Source organism: Suricata suricatta, chromosome 14 (assembly GCF_006229205.1).
Source record: "Suricata suricatta isolate VVHF042 chromosome 14, meerkat_22Aug2017_6uvM2_HiC, whole genome shotgun sequence".
NCBI classification, from domain to species: domain Eukaryota; kingdom Metazoa; phylum Chordata; class Mammalia; order Carnivora; family Herpestidae; genus Suricata; species Suricata suricatta.
The window spans coordinates 23882166-23902377 of record NC_043713.1 but is presented as its reverse complement, the minus strand read 5'-3'; the positions used below and the strand labels follow the sequence as shown (position 1 = coordinate 23902377).

At 46.4% G+C, this 20212-nt stretch overlaps 1 protein-coding gene across 1 annotated transcript in view; it reads right to left on the bottom strand.

Annotated features, from left to right (window-relative positions):
* Nucleotides 1–15498: 15498 nt before the first annotated feature.
* The window catches only part of ACAA2 (acetyl-CoA acyltransferase 2), a 46657-nt gene continuing 41943 nt past the window's right edge, over nucleotides 15499–20212 (bottom strand). Inside the window, exons 8-10 of the mRNA XM_029922639.1 lie at nucleotides 19708–19778; nucleotides 17113–17267; nucleotides 15499–15898 (exon numbers count right to left, since the gene is read on the bottom strand). Of these exons, the coding sequence (XP_029778499.1) occupies nucleotides 15814–15898; nucleotides 17113–17267; nucleotides 19708–19778 (311 nt within the window). The 3' untranslated portion in view covers nucleotides 15499–15813. The remainder of the gene's footprint in view (nucleotides 15899–17112; nucleotides 17268–19707; nucleotides 19779–20212) is intronic.

Genomic DNA, 20212 nt, shown 5'->3' with positions numbered 1-20212 from the left:
AAGCACGCATGCAAAAGCAAAGGGCTTTATTACAAATTTAGGCTTGCCGGGGCCTAAACTCGGGCTCACAGACTTTCAGGCGTGGTGGATCCATGCTGAGAGCGAGCGAGCCCCGAACAAAGGCGGGGTAGGACTTTTATGAGTTTGGGAAGGGGGAGTTACAAGAAATTGTGACATAGGTACAGAGACCCAATCATAATGGTACAACAGTATTGGCAGCAGCTCTAACCCTACACACTGTTCAGAGCGTTTGTTACTTTTGGCGGGACCCAATTACAACATTTAGGGTATCTTTGAAATTAACCAATTAGAGAGCGAGTTCAGGGTCTTGTTTGGTGACTATGGGGTTAACTTTAACACTAGGTAACTGGCTTATCTAAAGTTCCCATCTGCAGGTCTTACCCTTAGGAATGTGGGGTGAGGTAGCTGGCCTTTCCTGATTGGATACCCCCAGGCAATGTATGACTGCCAAATGGCCAAATGGTTCCGAAGAGACTGACCTTAGACCTTTTAGCTTAGAGGGGGAAACAAAGCCAGTCATGGCATCTGTTAGGTTCAGACTCGTTCTTATAGGGTCTGAACCAGCAAACCTCAAGGAATAGGGACTATGGGTTGATTCCAAACAAAATGGAAGACTGCAGCTGCCATGAACAATTCACAGTGTGGAATCCAGGGACAGCGCTAAGGACTGGGGTTTTCCACCCCAGGGACTTGTGGTCTGAAAGTCTGGAGGTATGGCTCTGATGGACCCTTCTGTCAGCTCATTTGGGCTCTGGGCAAATATACCAGCTCAGCTGGGCTCTGGGCAGAGCCATCTGCTGGTGTAAGCTGACCTGTCCTGTAGAGGAAAGTCAGTTGTACTGGGAGCCTGAATGCAGAAAGAGGGAAGCTCAGAACTGAGAGAAACTTATTCACAGACAAGCAAGACAGTGAACTCAGAGGGTTCACAGGGTACTGGGCCTGTGTTCTCATTGTCCCCAAATGCCTCCAAGAAATTCGTTTTGGATTTCGTCACTGCCAGCCAGTCTGTTAAATAACAAAAATTCTACCAAGTAAACATTAAAAAAAGCTAATTCATGGGGTACCTGCGTGGCTCAGTTGGTTAAGTGTCTTAACTCTTGATTTCGGTTCAGGTCATGATCTCACGGTTCATAAGTTCAAGGCCCACACTGGGCTTCACACTGACAGTGTGGGGCCTACTTGGGATTCTCTCTCTTTCCCTCTCTGTCCTTTCCCCACTCATTTGCTCTTTTAAATAAATAATCTTAAAAAAAATTAAAAGTCTAGTTCATGAATCAGGCAGCATCCTAACTACCAAGAGGGGAAAGTTTCAAAGGGCTGTGGAAAAGGAAAGGTTTTTAAAGGTAGAGAGGGGGCAGAAAAAAGGAATTATTGGTCAAGAATCCATGGTTTTAGCTAGGTCACCACTATTCAAAAGGGAACTATCAATAAAGAGGTCTATCAGTAAATTCCCTAGTGCTGATGGGGAAATTCCCAAGTTGACTGGTTAAAAATTACATTCCTGGGGGGTTGGAACTATGTAGTAAGTCTTGGTTTTCGGACTTGGGGCCTTCTCGTAAGTGAGACCATTTTGTGCCTATGGTTTCCTTTTTATCACTAGGCTTGGTGGAAATTGGGTTGATTTTTTTGGGCAGAGCAGGATTGGTATCGTCTGGAAGTAGATAGACCTTATTAGGGTTTTAATGTCAAAAATCCAGAGTTGGCATGTGTGAGGAGAGGGGTGTCCAGGATTGGAATGTTGTGGGAGGAGAGACTTGGGAAATTTAAGGAGTGAGGTCTTGTAGATTCCTTTTAGAAAGTTCTTGGGCTATATTTCAGCTTATTGTGCTCAGCTGTAAAGGGCATCCTGGGAGGTCATCGGATGAGCTTTGAGAATTTACAAAACAACAGAAAAAGGAGATAAAACATCACCCTGTGTGGGGCTAGACCTCTGGACTAGCATCCGGGGCTGGGGAGACCAGCCTGCCCACTGCTAACGTCAGGACACCTGCTTTCTGCCAGCTCAGGTGTTGATGGGAGCCATGATCTCGGGCAAATCATTTTCCTCTCCGGGCCTCAGGGTCCCCAGGTAAGGTGGGGGTCAGGCCTGTCAGGCTTCAAATGATGCTATTCCATGTGAACAGCAAGGAAGGGTCTCTAACATGCCTCTCTTGGCCAATCACACCCTCTGCATCTGTGGGCGCTGTTTGTCTTCCTTTAGAATTTACTAAGCTCCTAGGAATGTTACTGATAATGACCCTTCTCTGTTTTTATTGTTACTTGAAGATGCTCCCTAAGTATTTAGAGAATGAGGCCTGGGTGGCGACGTTTAGGATTTGGAGGGGGAGATTCTGGGTTGGAGAAAGAACCGTGGATGGAGCCCTGAGCTGGCCTCCTGCGGGACCTGCGTGCCCACTGTGGGCACTGGGCCTTCCATCACTGGCCTGTCTGTTCCGGAGCATTCTGCCTCCTCCTCAGGGATCTTCCCGGGGCAGGCGCTCAAACATGGGCATTTCCTCTGGCCTGGTGCTGGGAGGGGTAGCTACTGACACCACACGCTTCACATCCCCTGCAGATGGAGCAGCCTGGGGGCACCAGCTTGAAGCTGCCCAGAGGCAGTGAGGGGCGACTGCAGAGGCGAGGAAGGTTCTCTGAGAAGCCAGCGGCGGCACAGCACCCAATGCAGGAGTTAAAGAGTTAATGGCCGTGGGCATCAGATAGCGCTCTAATTATTTGAGGCCCATCTTGGAGCCCATCTCCTCTAGGCAAACCTCTTTGCAAGAAAAAAAAACAAAAACAAAAAACGGAAAAAAGTGGGGAAAAGCAGCCCTTCCTTAGTTCTTAGTTCTCAGCTTGACCGAACTCTTCCCTTACTCGCATAGTCCAGACCAGCTAGCCTATGATTCTCTCCTGTCTTGCATTTAATCATTTCAGGGCTTTTTCAGTGGATTCCCAGAGAGGGTATGATCCATCCAAGGACCTTCATGTCCCCTCCCTGGAGAAAAAGCAAAGGAGTCCCTTTCAGAAGTATCAAGGAATGTGTCTGTGGATTTGGTGGTTCTACACGCTCACTCCCCAGCACCCCGCAGCCCAGCCACACCCTGACCTGTGCGTCCTGCCCACACCTTGCCCTTTTCTTCCTTCTCTGTGGTTCTCAGTGCACGTCTTTTCCCTGTGCCCTGTGCTCTGATTTTTCTCGCCTCTGCTGGTTTCTTGATGCAGATTTAACCCACAGAGGAATTTACTCTCTGGCATCTACTCCAGCAGCCTGGCTGCTGTCTGCTCTGAGTTGTAGGGACATAGGTAACCCCAGAGGACCGAGGGGACTTCTGAGTGGTCAGACATATTCAGAGACACTCAAGCACTTTTAATTTTTGGTACATTTTATTGCCTCCTGACACTTTCCACAGTTAGAGCCACTCAAGTCCATCGATCTGCCAGTGCTCATTCTGTGAGTCTCTCTGACGTCAAGGTGCATCTTACTGAACTGAAGGCAAGCTCTTCCAGAGAGTGCAGCGGGCACTTTGGTTGGGTACCTGAGCGCCACTTAGAGCTCTTTGGCTGTCGGGCTTTTTGATTTTCACACCAATACAGACCGCAAACCTGTGTGGCCAGGAGCATACGGTTCACGTTTTCAGAGACCTCTTTCCCTCCCCTCCACCCGGTGGCAAGGTTGAACCTGAAGTCTCCTTCCTGTCCCTCCCTGTGAGGCAGGTTCATCATTCGGTACCACTGCACAGAGCCCTCGGTGTCCTAGCTTTATGCAGAAGCCTCTCCGAGGCTCGCCATATGGGGCCTATTTTCTTTCTCAGAGACACAAAAAATGTTTCACGTACAGTTCCTGATAGCTTCAATTTGAAAAAATATGGTTGTGGTTTACCTATTCACCAGAATTCCTCTGGCCATTCCCTGGAGCAGACTAGTTACTCTGTTGGTAAACTCCGGCACGGCTGTGGTGGTCGAGAACCCTCCCGTGAGCTTAGTTCACAGGCCCATAGATCAAGGGGACAGTCCCAGGATACCCAGATATTTTGAGTCTCCCCAGTGCCCTTGGGCTGGTGGCCAAGAAAGAGTCCCATCAGACAAGACAAAGGTAGGTTGGGCTGTGAGTCTGGGATCCATGTAGCTCCTGGCCCACGCAGAGGAGGCCCAGGATGAGGGGAAGAGGATGGATGTATGGGTGGCATTCTTACAGGGAGCAGAGATGCCTGGCTCAGCTCAGGTGCTGGGGTTCAACCAGGGTGGTAAGAAAGCTCCAGAAGTGACCGCAGTAGCCACGCCCACACAGTGGTGACCTGACTCAGCATGCTTTCACTTCTCTCTCTCAGCTCCTGCCATCATGACCTGCTCACAGCTAAGCCCAGGGGGAAGAAGCGGGCTTAGCGGTCACTCAGTCACTATAAATGCAGAGGGTACCAAGTGGGCAGTGTTCTCGTGCCTGGCCACCCTCCGGGCCACAGGCTACTTTACCAATCGCTGCATTGACTTTAGCACCAATTTCTGGTCAATCAGCTGGCATCTGGGTCACACAGTATGTAGCGCAGAACGTGCGGTCACCACTTTTTCTCACGAGGGGGTGGTTTTACTGTTCAGGAGATGGGTTCACTCTACGGTGTACATGAAGGCCCAAGGAGGCCTCTGAGTTGTAACTGGGGATAGAGTTCATCGTGCTGACATTTTATTTTCTTAAGTTTTTTTTTTGAGATATAATCGACATATAATTTTATATTAGTTTCAGGCATACAACATAATGGTTTGATATTTGTATAGATTGCCAATGGGCCATTCATATTTTCTTAAATTTCTTAAGGTCGCTTGGTTATGACCCTACACATCTGTAGACCCCACGTGCCCACTTCCCAGGGTGTCTTCTGCATCATTTTACAAAATGGCATAAATGATAGTTTCATGGACCCACCATATCAGGTCTGTGATCCATTCAGAACAATGTTACCCAAATGAGGAGCAGCCACGTATGCGTGGACAGGCCTGGTTGACCATGGAGGCTAGCCACTACAGTCTCCTCAAATATTACTTCACGTACCCTTGGTTCACGTTCGTAACCCACTCGCTACAACCCATTAGGTGTAGAGTCCAGTGAACTTTTACATATGTGTACGTCTGGGTCAGCACTACCCAGATAAAAACGGGGAACATTCCAGCACCTTTGTGTCCCACTTAGGAGCTACTCCCTCCAAAGGTAACCACTGTTCTGACCTCTATCATCATAGATGATGCCTGTTTATTGAACATTATATACATAAAAGTATATAATATGCATTGTTGGCTATCTTTTACAAAAAACAAACATACTTGTGAGATTAATCTGTGTCTATCGGGAGTTTGTTCCACTGCTGCAGAATATTTCACCACATTTATTTCGTCACCTCAGCATCTTGGTATGAGCACTAGGAGCATTTTAATGGAATGAATTATTTTTCCTCTGCATATGTATTTTCAAGCATAGTTGATAAGGCACCACAATAGCTTATGGTGGCTTTTGTCTATAGTTGACATTTCTGGTCTTAGAGATCTTTCTATTTTTATCCTTTGCTGCGTCCTGGAGAAAAGTTGCTGGCGTTGCTTTGCACCCATGTAAAGAGGACTTCCTCCGTGTGTTCAAAAATGTCATCGAGAAAACTTCAAGGGGCTGAGGCGCCTGGGTGGCTCAGTCAGTTAAGCCTCCAACTCTCAGTTTCGGCTCAGGTCATGATGTCACAGTTTCCTGAATTTGAGCCCTGCATCGGGCTTGTGCTGACAGTGCGGAGCCTGCTTGGGATTCTCTGTCTCCCAGCCTCTTTCTTTCCCTTCCTCTTCCCCTCCCCCATTCATGCTGTCTCTGTCTCTCTCAAATAAATAAACTTAAGAAAATAAAACAATAGAAAGCTCAAACAGGCTAAACACGACTATATCCTTCATGAGTAGGTCTGTCCTCACTCGGCCACGATCCTTCCAGCTGGAGGTCCTGTCTCCACTCACCGCGTGCAGTGAGAACACGCTGGCGGGCCCAGGCTCACTCCCCCGAGCTCACATGATGGACACACAGCAGCACGTGGAACTTGAATTCTCCCACCTGACTGCCCTCCCCAGGGTTGGGCTAATCTGTGTGTTATCAGGCTCTGAGCTACGCACGGGACCGGAAGGCAGGCTGGGTGACAAGTCTGGAGCCATGCTGGCTGCGGGCTGCTGCTGCTTCTCTCCCTGGAGATGCAGGGCTAGAGCCTTGGAGGGGGGAGGGGTGTGCCCGGGGCCCTGGGGGTGATGTGCTTGGGGTCCTGGCTACATATCCCATTGTTTCCCAGCCCCAGGACCATGTCCGACCAGGCACACATCTAAAGACTGGCTGGGCAGTGAGTTCTAGTCCATCTGCCCTCTGGAGTTAAGCTCCTGGTGACTTTGCTTCTCTTTGCAATGTAGAAATGCAGTGTGTGTGTGTGTGTGTCTGTCTGTCTGTCTTCTGTCTCTCTGTGTAAATAGCCAGCATAGCTTGCCCTTTGCTCTCAGTATTGACATGTTCCCACATTCTGTAGTTTCTGATTGCATCCTGTCTTGTAGCTAAAAGGCTCCTGAGGGGCACCTGGGTGGCTCAGTCGGTTAAGTGCCCAACTTTGGCTCAGGTCGTGCTCTCTCCACTCTCAGCACAGGGGGCCTCCCTGCTTCGGATCCTTAGTCTCCCTCTTTCTGTGCCCCTCCCCCCTTCTCAAAAATAAACAAACATTTAAAAAAATAAACAACTAAGGGCTCCAGAGGTACTGCCCCTTCAAAGCCCAAGTCTGGCTTTTACTTCTCCTGCCAGAGTTTCTGGTTTCCACAGTGGCTTCAGGCCTCGCGGCCGGGTGGCCGTGCTGGGACAGGAAGGACCCCCATCTCAGTAGTTTCCTTTGCTCTCACTTGTTGGCACGTGGCGGGCGGTGCGGAGGGCAGATGTTGGGGTGCACACGCAGTGGGGCCTTGTCCTCCACACCGGCCGAGGTCCTGAAGACTTTTACCTCCGGCAGGTGCTAATTCTTTACCGCGGCTCTCATACCAGAGGCGCTGGGGTATCTATGGAGACCAAGCCAGGGTTCCTTGTCCCGGGAAGCAAGGCTAGGGCTCAGGGCACAGGTCTCCTTGTGTGTCTTTGCTCAGTCTTTGTCGTGTCCCTGCTGCTTCCTGCAGCCCCCAGACCTTACAGCTTAGGGCCCCAGTAGCGGAGGCCCAGGAAGTGTGGCAGGGAGCATGCAAGCAGCTCCCGGCAGCCCTCGCTCTGTGGGCAGCTGGGGACACTGAAGCATATGGGGTCTGGAGTAAGGAGAGGAGCCTCCTGGGCTCCGCGCGTCCCCAGGGTAAATGGGGGGGAGCACCGTGATTGTGGCCTCATCTCTGCCACTCAAGCAAGTTCTCCCTGGTTTTCCAGCTGGTGGGCCCGGGAGCCGGGCCGAGAGCTTCCAGTGGGCTTGACAGCAGCCGCTCGGAGGCGGTTGTAACACTGGGTTCCCTGCCTCTGGGGCTTTGCCTCTGCTCTGTTCACCGAGGACAGATAAAGGGAGTGTCCTTGGCCAGCGGGACTTCCAAGTTCCTGCACCAGGACTCCACTGGCCAGCAGGTGAGAGATTTTTGTCCCCCCCCCACCCCCACCGCAGTCCTAGGTTTCTTTTACTTCAGGCTCCTTCTCTCCCTGCCTCCATTGCCAGGAAGTGAGAAGGACCAAGGGTGGCCAGATGGGGCCCGAGCAAGGGACGGAAGCAGCGCAGCCTGGTGGTGCCACCTAGAGGAGGAAGTGTCCCCGGCGGGCTGTTGGCGCAAGTCAACCTCATTTACAGAACCCAGGATTCACTTTCAGGATAAAAAAGGAGATGAAGAGAAAGGGAAAGGGGAATCATTGTTCACTTCATAAGAATGATTTCAGTGATTTCTCATTGACAAAGACATTCCCTTTAGAGTCCCTTTAAACACGTATTTTATGTGATTTGATTAAAATATTTACAATTTTCCCCCTCAAAGGTAGAAGAGATGGCACTTATGTCTGTAGAGTGAGGAAAAACTATAATTGGCTGAGTCTTCAGAAAGGCAATACCAACATACTTGGTTTTAGACATTATTCTCATTTTTATTTAAATTTTTCTTTAAGTCATGAAAACGAAAACCGAAGAGTGTTAACAGGAGGAAAAACTGCTCTTTCCTTGTTTGGATCTGTCCAGGATGGAGGCTACTCGTTCTCAATCAAGTCCCACTTAAATGCCAGTGACGTACACATCTGGCTCCATCCCACGCACCAGAATCGTTGGCCCGAGTGCCCTTTCGGCATCTCCGCCTGGATGTCTGACAAACTACTGGACCCCCGCCCCCACCCCGACCTGCCCCACACGCAGCTCTCCCATCCCAGCCGCTGAGAAGCCCGGACTCATCTTCCACTCCTTCCTCCCCCAACCAACACCCATCCAGGAGGAAATCTCAGATTCCCATCCTCAGAGCCCGAGCGGAGTCTGACGACTTCTCCCTGCCCTGTGGCTGCCTCTAGATCCGAGGCACCGCTCGTTCCTGGCCTGGATTATCGCAGGGGTGTCCTGACGGCCTCCCTGCCTCCAGCTTTGTTCCTCTACAGTTCATTTCTACAGGGCAGGATGAGGTCTGTCCTTGACTCAAAAGCCCGCAGTGGGTCTGTTTTACTCAGAATAAAAGCCAAAGTCCCTACAAATGGCTTCTCGGGCCCCACATGCTCTGCACCCAGATGCTTCTCTGACTCCACTCCGCCGCCTCTCCATCTTGCTCACTGCTCCAGCCACACGGGCTCCTTGTGAGCACACTCCTGCTTTAGGACCACGCCTGGCTGTTTGTCCCACTCTCTTCCAGACACCTGTGTGGCTAACCCATCACCTCCTTGAAGTGTTTGCTCAGCTGTCACCCGATGGGGTTTACCCTGGCCAACTTCTTTATAATCTTCAAGTCCTGCAATCCATACACAAATGGTATTCGCTCAGCTTTCTTGAATGTGGGTGGAGTCACTGGCGTGTCCTTTGGTTAATTAAAAGCAGGGTACCTGTAGGTCCCAGTTTGCCTAGGATAGGCCCAGTTTACACTTGTTGCCCCCAGGTTGTAAATACCAGCATCCCCTTCACTTCTCAACAGTGACCTGGGTTGGATGATTCACTCCATGGTCGTGCTAGGGCGGAACTGAGCAGGCTTCCCTCTTAATGCTTCTCTACCACTCGAAGTTAGGTTCAAAGTCAAGTGCCCATAGTTACTCTACTGTCTTCTACTGATCCTTAGCACCAGGCAGCAACCCCTTTGGAATACCGCCCTGTTCTCCATGCCTTCCCTCACGAGAACACGCAGGCACGCGTGTGGGCATGGGCAGGTACACAGCCATTTCCACTCTACTCTGGGGGACAGAAAAGGTAAACTGTGTGAGTGGGGCCGCTTGCCACTCTCTCGACTTGTGTGTGACTTTGAGCAATACTCTCATCTTTCATTGCTTCAAACATCATCCGCCCACCCATCCATCCCCTCAACATCACAGAGCATCCACTATGTGTCAGGCACTGTCCTTGCACGTGAAGTCCTTGCCCTCACGGAACTTATAGTCTAATGAAGGACACAGGCAAGAAATAACCTAATAAATGAACACCAGCTCAGCAGAGTTCCATAAAGGTTGGTGCCACAGTCGAGTCATGGGGAGGGGAAATTAGGGGGAAGAGAGAACGCCTGACAGAGGAAAGGACATGAGACTTTTAAGATGAGTAGGGGTCTGTCCTGAGAACGGAGAGGAAAAGGATTCCAGGCAGAGGGACGATGTGCCACAGCCCTAAAGCATGAAAGAGCACAGCATGTGAATAGCCAAAGAAAGGCCACATGTCTAAAGTGCAGGGATCCAGAGTGAAGGAGGACAAGGAGTCTGGATTTTATTCCAAGCGTGATATAAACCTGTTTCAGGGCTTTGAAGAGGGGTGACCTGCTATACTTTGTCATTTTTGTTTATTTTTGAGAGAGAGAACACGAGCAGGGGTGGGGCAGAGAGGAAGGGAGACAGAGGATCCAAAGCAGGCTCTGCGCTGTTTGAGCCAATGCAGGGCTCACACCCACAAACTGTGGGACGATGACCTGAGCTGAAGCAGACGCTTAACCGACGGAGCCACCCAGGCCTCTTTGTATTTTAAAAAGACGCCCCTGGAAGCTTCTTGTGAATGAAGGGGGCCAAGACTGGAGGTAGGCTATGGTTCTCCAGGCAGGAGATTCTGGTAGCTTGGACTAAAGTGGTGGAGGTAGAGAGAAGTGGGTGGATCGAGACCTACTCTGAAGGAAATGATAAAACTTGCTGGTGAACAGGATAGAAGCGGTGAGGGAGAGGCCTCTGACTCCAGCTACTGGAATCATGAAGGGAAGGACTAGGAAGGGTTGGCTGGGTGACGTTACTGTGTGAGCCGTGTGTAAGATGGAGATGCCCAAGAGAAATGTCTAGAGGGCAGCTAGATAGTCTGGAGCTGGAGGAGAGACCTGTGTTGGGATGGAAGCGTGATAGTTCCCAGGACCAGGGATGAGATCACGCAGGGAGAGAAGACACACACACGAGTACCAATCCAGAGAAACCAACAGAGATTTACTGGAGGAATACATGCAAAAGACCAAGAGGAAGGCCACTGTGTCATGTTTTGGAGATGTCAAGTAAGATGAAGGCAGAAAGGTTTCTGGTAGATTTGGCAACAGGAAGGTGGCTGGTGACATTAGAAGGATCCATTAAATGGTGGAGGCAACGGCAGGTTAGAGTTTTTTGGAGAATCAGTGAACCATTTGTACATTTCTTAGTAACACTTGGGATAGATGGAAACTTCCTTTGGTAAATCGCACCTATCCCACACTTAGTGTAAGGATCATGGATGCTCAATGGGGAACTCAGGATTTGGCTTTATTTTCCCTCCTAACATTGAAGATGCCCCTGTGTTATCTTCCCCTCCAAACACTGCATCCCAGTCTGGTGTAAAAAGACAGTACAGGTAAATAAGATCGTCTCTGTGACCAGAGCTGATCCAAGGGTTCAGCAAGCAGGCTAGATGCATAATACTCAAATACTGTTCATTATTAACAGCCAAGTAGAAAATATAATAGAAAAAAGATCTCATTCTTTTTATATCCAAATAAAACTACACAAAACCTTTATGGGAAACGGTGGTGAAACTGTACCAAGGCACGTGCTGGGAGATTCCCTAAGAGAAGCCTCTTTGCAACTATTTCTCAGTGACAATCCCTGCTGATGTGACCAAGGGAGCCCAGTGTCTGATATTGAATGAAGAAAAAGTCATTGGTATTTTTTTGGTCATAGAACAGACAGGTCCTTGACCAACTGGATGCTAAAACTTCTGACAACCAAGATATGATCTAATTATTAAAAAAATGATGGAGGGAGTGATGAGAGTCTGTGGAGGACAGAACCCACGAGGAAACCCAGGAGGTGGGCATAGTGATAAGTGGTAATGTAGTAACACTGAGCGGCATGAACTGCAATACAGCACAGGGCTCTGCAAACGGGAGAAGACAATTGGTCTGGAAGCAGCACAAGCGGGCAGCAAGGCCACTGCCATCCAGACCTGAGCCGCTGGAGCAAGAGAGGGAAGGCTTATCTGTGAAGGATACTGGAGATGCCCCTGTGTTTACAAGGAGCTTACGCACTGGAGTTAATAACGGTCACATGTGTATTACGTGTTTCATTCGCTTCACCTTCCCAACCTCCCCTGATCCTCAATATTGGTTCATATATAATCGCAGCAGAATGTGGAAAGCTGAATATTTTTATATTTAAATGTGTGTATGTACACACACACACACACACACACAAACACACACACACACAACTATGTACCTATATAAACAAACACAGAATGAGGAAGGGACATGAGAAGGACATGGGTGGATTGAGGATTAAAGCAGGATTTTTCAATAGCAGCAATCTTGACATTTGGGGCCAGAGAATTCTTTGTGGGGGGGGCCGTCCTGTGCACTGCACGATGTTTAGCGGCATCCCTGGCCTCAACCCACTGGATGCCAATAGTCATGACAACCAAACACAGCTCCAGATAGTGCCAAATACCCTTGGGGATAGATCTGTCCCCTGTGGAGAACCACTGTGTTAAGAGTATGCATAAAAAAGGAATGAAGGCAGGACATAATTCGGATAACTTGAGGAGGATGCAATCCAGGCAAAACGCTGGTCTCCCATTTGTGGCCCCAGTGACATTCTCTAAATTGTAGCATAAGCTCAGTGACCTCTAGCAGCCACTTTCTACTTTCTGCTTCCCCACTTTGGTTGGCTATGTGGCCCATGATAACAGCAACACCCCTTTCTGACCGCTAGAAGTGCTAGTGGTGGGAGAGAAGAAGGCGTCCTCTTGTGACTGGACTTCTAGCCTTTTCTCAGCCCCACATCTTCCATTTTAAAATATGGTTCTTAAAGGGTGCCTGGGTGGCTCAGCTGGTTAAGTGTCTGACTCTTGATTTCAGCTCAGCTCATGATCTCATGGTTCATGGGGGACCGAGCCCTGCTTAGGATTCTCCCCCTCCTTTGCTCTCTGCCCCTCTCTTGCTGTGGGCACCCTCTCTCTCCTAAATAAATAAATAAACATTTAAAAATATGGTTCTTAAAATGAATATAAATCTTCCTTAAGAAGGTATGTTCCCACTCAGGGGCACCTGAGTGGCTCAGTTCGTTGAGCATCTGATTTCGGCTCAGGTCATGATCTCACAGTTCATGGGTTCAAGTCTCGCATTGGGTTCTGGGCTGACCGCACAGAGCCTGGAGCCTGCTTCAGATTCTCTGTCTCCCTCTCTCTCTGTCCCTACCCCACTCACGCTCTTTCTCTCTCTTTCAAAAATAAATAAAATTTATTTATTTTTGAAAAATTGAAAAATTTGAAAAAAAGGTATGTTCCTACTCAAATGTGTTTGAAGACTTAAAATACATAATCAGCACTGTCTTTGTTCAAAGGAAAAACAATTTAATATACCAATCATTAATATCAGGACTAAGTTTAGTAATTTACATCTTGGATATTTATCTCAGAATGAATTATGAACATCAATTAACACCACAAGTTAAACTGGGTTTCAAAACTTTAAAAACTAATACAATTCAACTACAACAAAAAATAATTCAATTTAACCAATGGGAAAAGGACTTAAAATAGACCTTTCTCCAAAAAAGGTATATGAACATCCAATAAGCACAGGAAAAGACACTTAACATCACTAATAATTAAGGAAATGCGACTCAAAACCACAGTGAGGTCCCGCCTCACGCTCATTAGGATGTCTATTATCAAAAACAAACAGCAATCCCTATCAAAATAATACCAGCATTCTTCACAGAGCTAGAACAAACAACCCTAACATTTGTATGGAACCAGAACAGACCCCGTATAGCCAAAGCAATCCTGAAAAAGAAAACCAAAGCTAGAGGCATCACAAAGCTGTATTACAAAGCTGTAATCATCAGGACAGTATGGTAGTAGCATAAAATCAGACACTCAGATCAATGGAACAGAAGAGAGAACCCATAAATGTATGGCCAACTAATCGACAAAGCAGGAAAGAATATCCAATGGAATTAAGATGGTCTCTTCAGCAAATGGTGCTGGAAAAACTGGACAGCAACATGCAGAAAAATGAATCTGGACCACTTTCTTACACCATACACAAAAATTAACTCAAAATGGATGAAAGACCTAAACATAAGACAGGAAGCCATGAGACCCTCAAGGAGAAAGCAGCAAACAGCTCTTTGACCTCAAGCATAGCAACTTCTTACTCACTACATCTCTGGAGGCAAGGGAAACAAAATAAAAATGAACTACTGGGACCTCATCAAAAAAAAAAAAAAAAACAACTTTTGCACAGCAAAGGAAACAATCAGCAAAACTAAAAGGTAACTGACTGAATGGGAGAAGATATGTGCACGTGACATATCAGATAGAGGGTTAGCATCCAAAATGTATAAAAAACTTACCAAACTCAACACCCAAAAAAACAAATAATCCAGTGAAGAAATGTGTAAAAGACAATAATAAACATTTTCTCCAAAGAAGATATCCAGATGGCCAACCAACACATGAAAAAATGCTCAACATCATTCATCATCAGGGAAATACAAATCAAAACCACCACGAGAGACCACCTCACACCTGTCAGAATGGCTAACAACAGATGTTGGCGAGGATGCAGAGAAAGGATCTCTTTTAACTGCTGGTGGGAATGTAAGCTAGTGCAGCAACCCCAGAAAACAGTATGGAGTTTCCTCAAAAAGTTAAAAATAGAACTACCCTACGAGCCAGCAATTGCACAAGGTATTTATCCAAGGGTACAGGTGTGCTGTCTCAAAGGGGCATACACACACACACACACACACACACACACACACACAATGGAGTATTACTCGGCAGTCAAAAAGAATGAAATCTTGCCATTTGCAACTATGTGGATGGAACTAGAGGGTATTATCCTAAGCGGAATTAGTCAGAGAAAGACAAATATCATATGACTTCACTCATATGAGGAATTTAAGATATAAAACAGATGAACATAAGGGAAGAAAAAATAATATAAAACAGGGAGGGGAAAACATTAGAGACTCTTAAATATGAAGAACAAACAGAGGGTACTGGAGGGGCTGTGGGAGGGGGATGGGCTAAATGGGTAAGGGGCATTAAGGAATCTTCTCCTGAAATCATTGTTGCACTATATGCTAACTAACTTGGATATAAATTTAAAAAATAAATAAATAACAAAACTAAATAAATAAATAAAATAGAGTCAGAAAAAAACCCCAAAACAAACAGAAAATGGCAAGTATCAGTGAGGATGTGGAGTATCTGATGGAGGCTGATCCAGCAGCGTGTTTCCCACCCTGATATCTACAGGAGCGAGCACGACGCCTTGCGCATGGCTGGTGACAGCGTAAAACGGGGCAGCCACTGTGGAAAACGGTTTGGCAATTCCTAGAAATGTTGAAAACAGAGTCACCGTGTGATCCAGCAATTCCACTTCTGGCTGAACACCCGGACGAACTGACAGCAGGGCCAGCGTTCCTCACACAAGCCAAGAGGCCGCAGCAACGCAAGTGTCCACAGATGGATGGAAAGATAAGCAAATGTGGTCTATACACACAAGGGAATACTCTTCAGTCTTAAAAAAGCAAAGTCTGACGCGAGCTACGACACGGAGGACATTATGCTGGTGAAATAAGCCAGTCACAAAAGGACAAACGCTGTATAATTCTATTTGCGGGGCCTCGGGTCGCCGGATTCTTAGAGGCAGACGGTGGACTGCTCGCCGAGGACTGCAGGGAGGGCACGGGGGACTCAGAGTTTCAGCTCCTCGAGATGAAGAGAGTTCTAGAGACGAACGCTACAGCTGGCTGGACAACAACGTTAATGTATTTAATGATACTTAAATATGGCGATGGTAAATTTTATCATATGTGTATTTTACCTCAAAAACTTCCAAAAATCCAAGAAATGACAGGAAAAGATTAGCTGAAGTTAAAGCAGCATTTATTCAATTTTCTTGCAATCGTACTATCTAAGGCATAAGTAGTGATTATCTGGCATTACACAAATTCTTTTAAGGCCTCTGTGGTTGGATTTTTGCTCAGAGGTAGATCCCATCTGGTGCGGATCTGAGAGAACCTCTTTATTCTGGCCTGGGCCTTACGCACGAGGGACGTGTCTCTGCCTCACTATCCCCTTAATAAGCTCTGTCACTTTCAGTGGAGGGCATGTAGGGTCCTGCAGCTGCTCCCTGTGGCCCCGGCCAGGGAAGCGGGAGGGGCCTCGGCGGGCTCCGGGCCCCTCAGGCCGTGCGCTCGATCACGACGGCGATGCCCTGGCCGCCTCCGATGCAAGCCGATCCCACCGCGTATTTTCCACCCCGACGCCTACAAGAGAAAGCACTGGCTGAAATCCACTCGGATAAAAAACGAACAGAGGTAATTTGCAGATTAGTTAAATAGAATTCATAACGGTCACATCTACATTATTCATTCTCACTCAGCTCGTCTCAATCTTTTCCCGAGTCCTCAATATCCGTGTATAGTTGCAAGAGGAGAAAGAATTTAGAAAGCAGGATACTTGTATGAAAAGAAGTGGGAACGCTGAAGGGGGAGGCCCAGAAGCCAACAGAGAAGCGGAGGCGTGCCGGGCGAAGGGAGAGAGACGGGGCTCGTGCAGACAGCCAAGAAGCTGAGGGAGGAGTGAGCAGCCAGCCTCTTTGATTTATGTGGGTTTGGATTTTTGTGGTACCTTAGAGCAAGCGCAATTAGTGACGTTTGTCCATGTGAGGAGGCAGATAATTTAGAAGTTCATGTCCCTTTCATAAAAATTAGACTCCTTTGGACCACAATCTATTCTCATTCCCCAATCTAACAGAATGGCCTTGAGAAAGCCACCTAGGAATTTTTGGTGCATGTCACTCATTTCAATTCAATGAATTACTTACTAAGTGAAATGAGTCCCGTTTACCTTAACCAGCAGGGGCCAGAGTCCTTGTTTTTGACTGACATATTTGGTTTTGTTTGCAATGTTCCTAACAGAGAGAAATGGTCTAGAACACACAGCACTGGAAGGAGGAGCTCATTTATTAGGACTGAAAGATGATCAACTGAAAGCTCTCCTCCTGGCACCCTGGCAACAGGAACGGAACCACTTGGCTCAGACCCAAACTGGTGATTTGCTTTGGCTTCTTAAATGACAGCATCTAGATGGGAACCCTCCCAATACGTTGTTTGGTTCCCCAAGTCATTTTATCTCGCTCTTGTAATGGCCGCTAGAGTGCAAGTGCCATGAGGCCCACGGCCTCGTGAGTGCCGACTGCTGTGTCCCAGCACAGGGCGGGGGACAGCGCCAGGAGGGGGCACATGCTGAGCCCACAGCAAACACGAGGAAGCGCGCACATCCCAAGTGCAGGGCCACTAAAAAGTCAACCGTGTCGTCTCTAATCTCAGCCAAAAAGGGGATAACTTGTTCCTGGTGAGAAGCAGTGCAGGGGGATATGAGGAAGAATGAAAAATGTTGGACTGTTCTGGGGAAACCTAAATCCATGAGTTTCTATCAACGACAGCAAATATAAAATGCAACCATTTCTAGCAGATACCTTAATTCGTGAACGAGGTGTGCCATAATTCTCGTTCCAGATCCTCCCAGTGGGTGACCCAAAGCAATGGCTCCACCATTCACATTGGTTTTACTTGGGTCAAGATCCAAAGTCTTCTGAACTGCTAAGTACTGAGGAGCAAACGCTTCATTCACCTAAAAATAATCAAAACACTGGCAAACCTCATTCTTAAGTTGCTTTTCGACCGAGAATTGTCCAGTTCTACTGATGGCTAATTTTGCTCTTTTTTTCTGTTTAAGCTACCTTGCAAGCTTATTTTAGTTTACCTTCCACCACTCTTTGTAAAGACATCAGGTTTGAAAATGGATCTATTTAGTAACTTATACTTTAAGTCCACTGCATCCCTTGGAGAAAAGAAATCCTTAGGTATCTGTTTATAACATTACTGAATAGGTCTAAAGACCTACTAGAGGCACCAGGAGATGGCCCACAGCTTCTGGACCCAGAGGGCTCAAATCCTGGCTGACTGCCTGTTCTTTAAGCTCTTGACACTTGAGACTCAACAGTAAAATGTAACTGGTGTACATCCTAAGAGTTATTGTGAAGGTTAAATGGAATCATGGGTATTAAGTGTCTAGTGTAGCACCTGGCACCTACCAACTATTCAGTAGATGGGTGCTATTAGTATTATTACTGCGGTGCTATTTGCCCCACTTCCTAGAAGAAACTGACACACAACAAAGGATAAACCTTCAGAGCCAGACACACAGAATGGTTACTATGCTGACAGTGGGCAGCTCTGAAAAAGATCATATTGTATTTACTTAACAAGGCTGGCTATGAGAATTACCTTCCTTCAAGGTCATAGCACTACATTTTCATATGATCTTAGCTAGAAAATTGTAGCAGTAGGAAAACTGATTTTTAAAAAATTTTTTTAATGTTTTATTTATTCTTAATACAGAGAGAGACAGATCATGAGAGGAGGTGGGGCAGAGAGAGAAGGAGACACAGAACCAGAAACAGGCTCCAGGCTCTGAGCTAGCTGTCAGCACAGAGCCTGACGCGGGGCTTGAACTCACGAACGTGAGATCTGACCTGAGCCGAAGTTGGAGGCTTAACCGACTGAGCCACCCAGGCGCCCCGGAAAGCTGATTTTAAGAGAGGTAACTTGTTCTTTCCTACTATATTTTCTGTTTTCCTAAGATGGTGCTTTGTTTGTCCTTAGATGCCACAATATTTTTCCATTTTATATTGGCTTATGGTAGTACTAGGAGACCCAGAATACGTCATGAAACTATGCTTCGGAACCGAGGAAACACTACTGCATGATCACAAGTCCCAAAGACGATCATATCAAGATGTTGAGTGCTATGTCCTTGAGTGCATTACATCTATACATGATTATGAACAGCTTTGCAGAGCTGACAAATTTAAACAGAGTTTTAAGTGTGAAATCTAAAGTCAGAAATTCAATGACATTATTTGCTAATACAAATATGGTAATTAATTATCCCCCTTGAGGCTCTAAGGATGGAAGAAGAGATTCAAGGGTAAGCCATTTGTCTAAAACCATGGTTTCCTGGATGAGAGATGTCCATAGAGGAGATCACACCTGTGCCCAGAGTGCGCAGGCCCTTACTCTGCCAATTTAAGTAGAGAAGTTTCCGGGGAACCTGGGTGGCTTAGTCAGTTAAGCGTTGGACTTCGAATCAGGTCATGATCTCACAGTTCGTGGGTTCAAGCTCCACGTCAGGCTCTGTGCTGACAGCTCAGAGCCAGAAGCCTCCTTTGGATTCTGTCTCCCTTTCTCTCTGTTCTTCCCTGCTTGCACTCTGTCCTCTGTCTCTCTCTCAAAAATAAACAGTAAAAATATTTTTTTTTTAAATAAAATAAGTAGAGAAGTTTCCTTTCGTTATATTAGTTATCTCTCAAGGTCAAGCAGCATATGTTTAATTACCTAAAATTTTCAAATACTTCCAGTGTAAGATGCATGTAATCCAGCTTTAAGTATTTTCTTTTCCACTCCTGTGTTTAATTACGCTGCACGTTTAAGACGCCTTTGCTCTACATTAACATTAAAAAAAATTCACCATACCAATAAACTTAAGTTTTCTATGACATCCCAAATCTAGCCACAATTATGGTGTAAAGGCCAAAGAAAAGTTTGGGAAATGGGGAGTTTTAACTTGGGGAGAGAGCAAGAAACTTCTAGATTTTGCACGAGATACTGTTTTTCTATTATGTCAATTCTTTTGCTTGTATTTTTTCATTTTAATCCATAAAAGAAAGTTAAAGTTATTCATTTCTTACCCACCTTACTATATTCAATTCAACAAGCACATTAATAGTCTAAAATACAATAGTCTTATAAGGGCCTATGAAGTTTCTAGGAATTCATATTTTAGGAGAAAAAATCAGGCAGTTTTAATTATTCAAATATACATAAAGCACTTTAATTAGGTAGAGAAAAGGACCAACCCAAAGCATGTAATGAAAAGTAATACTTATTTAGATGCACATCATTTGGAAAGACTAACAGCACTAAAACAAAAAAGCTATAAAACACCAAATAAAGCCATTTATGCTGTAGAAGTTGGTGGTTTACTCATGTGAAAAAAGCATAACACTTACCTCTACCAAATCCATGTCCTTAAGACTCTGTCCTGTTTTCTTCAGTACCCCATTGATAGCAGGGACAGGACCTATATAAGCACAAAAATCAATTTCATCTTATATATTTATTTAAGTATCAAGTTTCTTCTTTACTAAACAAGCAAGAAATAATGTGACGGTTATTAGTAGCCACAGTTCTTACTACCTTGATAGCACATTATTCAATGATGTGACAATTAAAAAAAAACAAAAAAGAGAACCCAAGGTTAAGCTGGTTTTGCAGTCCATTTGTAGACAGGAGCCTCACATAGGAAGTTCTACCATAAACAGCTTTACTGAGAGTTCACAGAGCCAACGGAGACCTATCTGGGGTTCTGCAGTCATTTACAGATGACACTCCAGGCCAGATGGCCAGGCAGACCGAGTGCTCTCCTGGACACAAATCACATGCATTCCTAGTACAGAAGTGATTGTGGCTACTCTCTGAATCTGCAGGCCCATCTGGACGAAAGGCAAGAAGCAC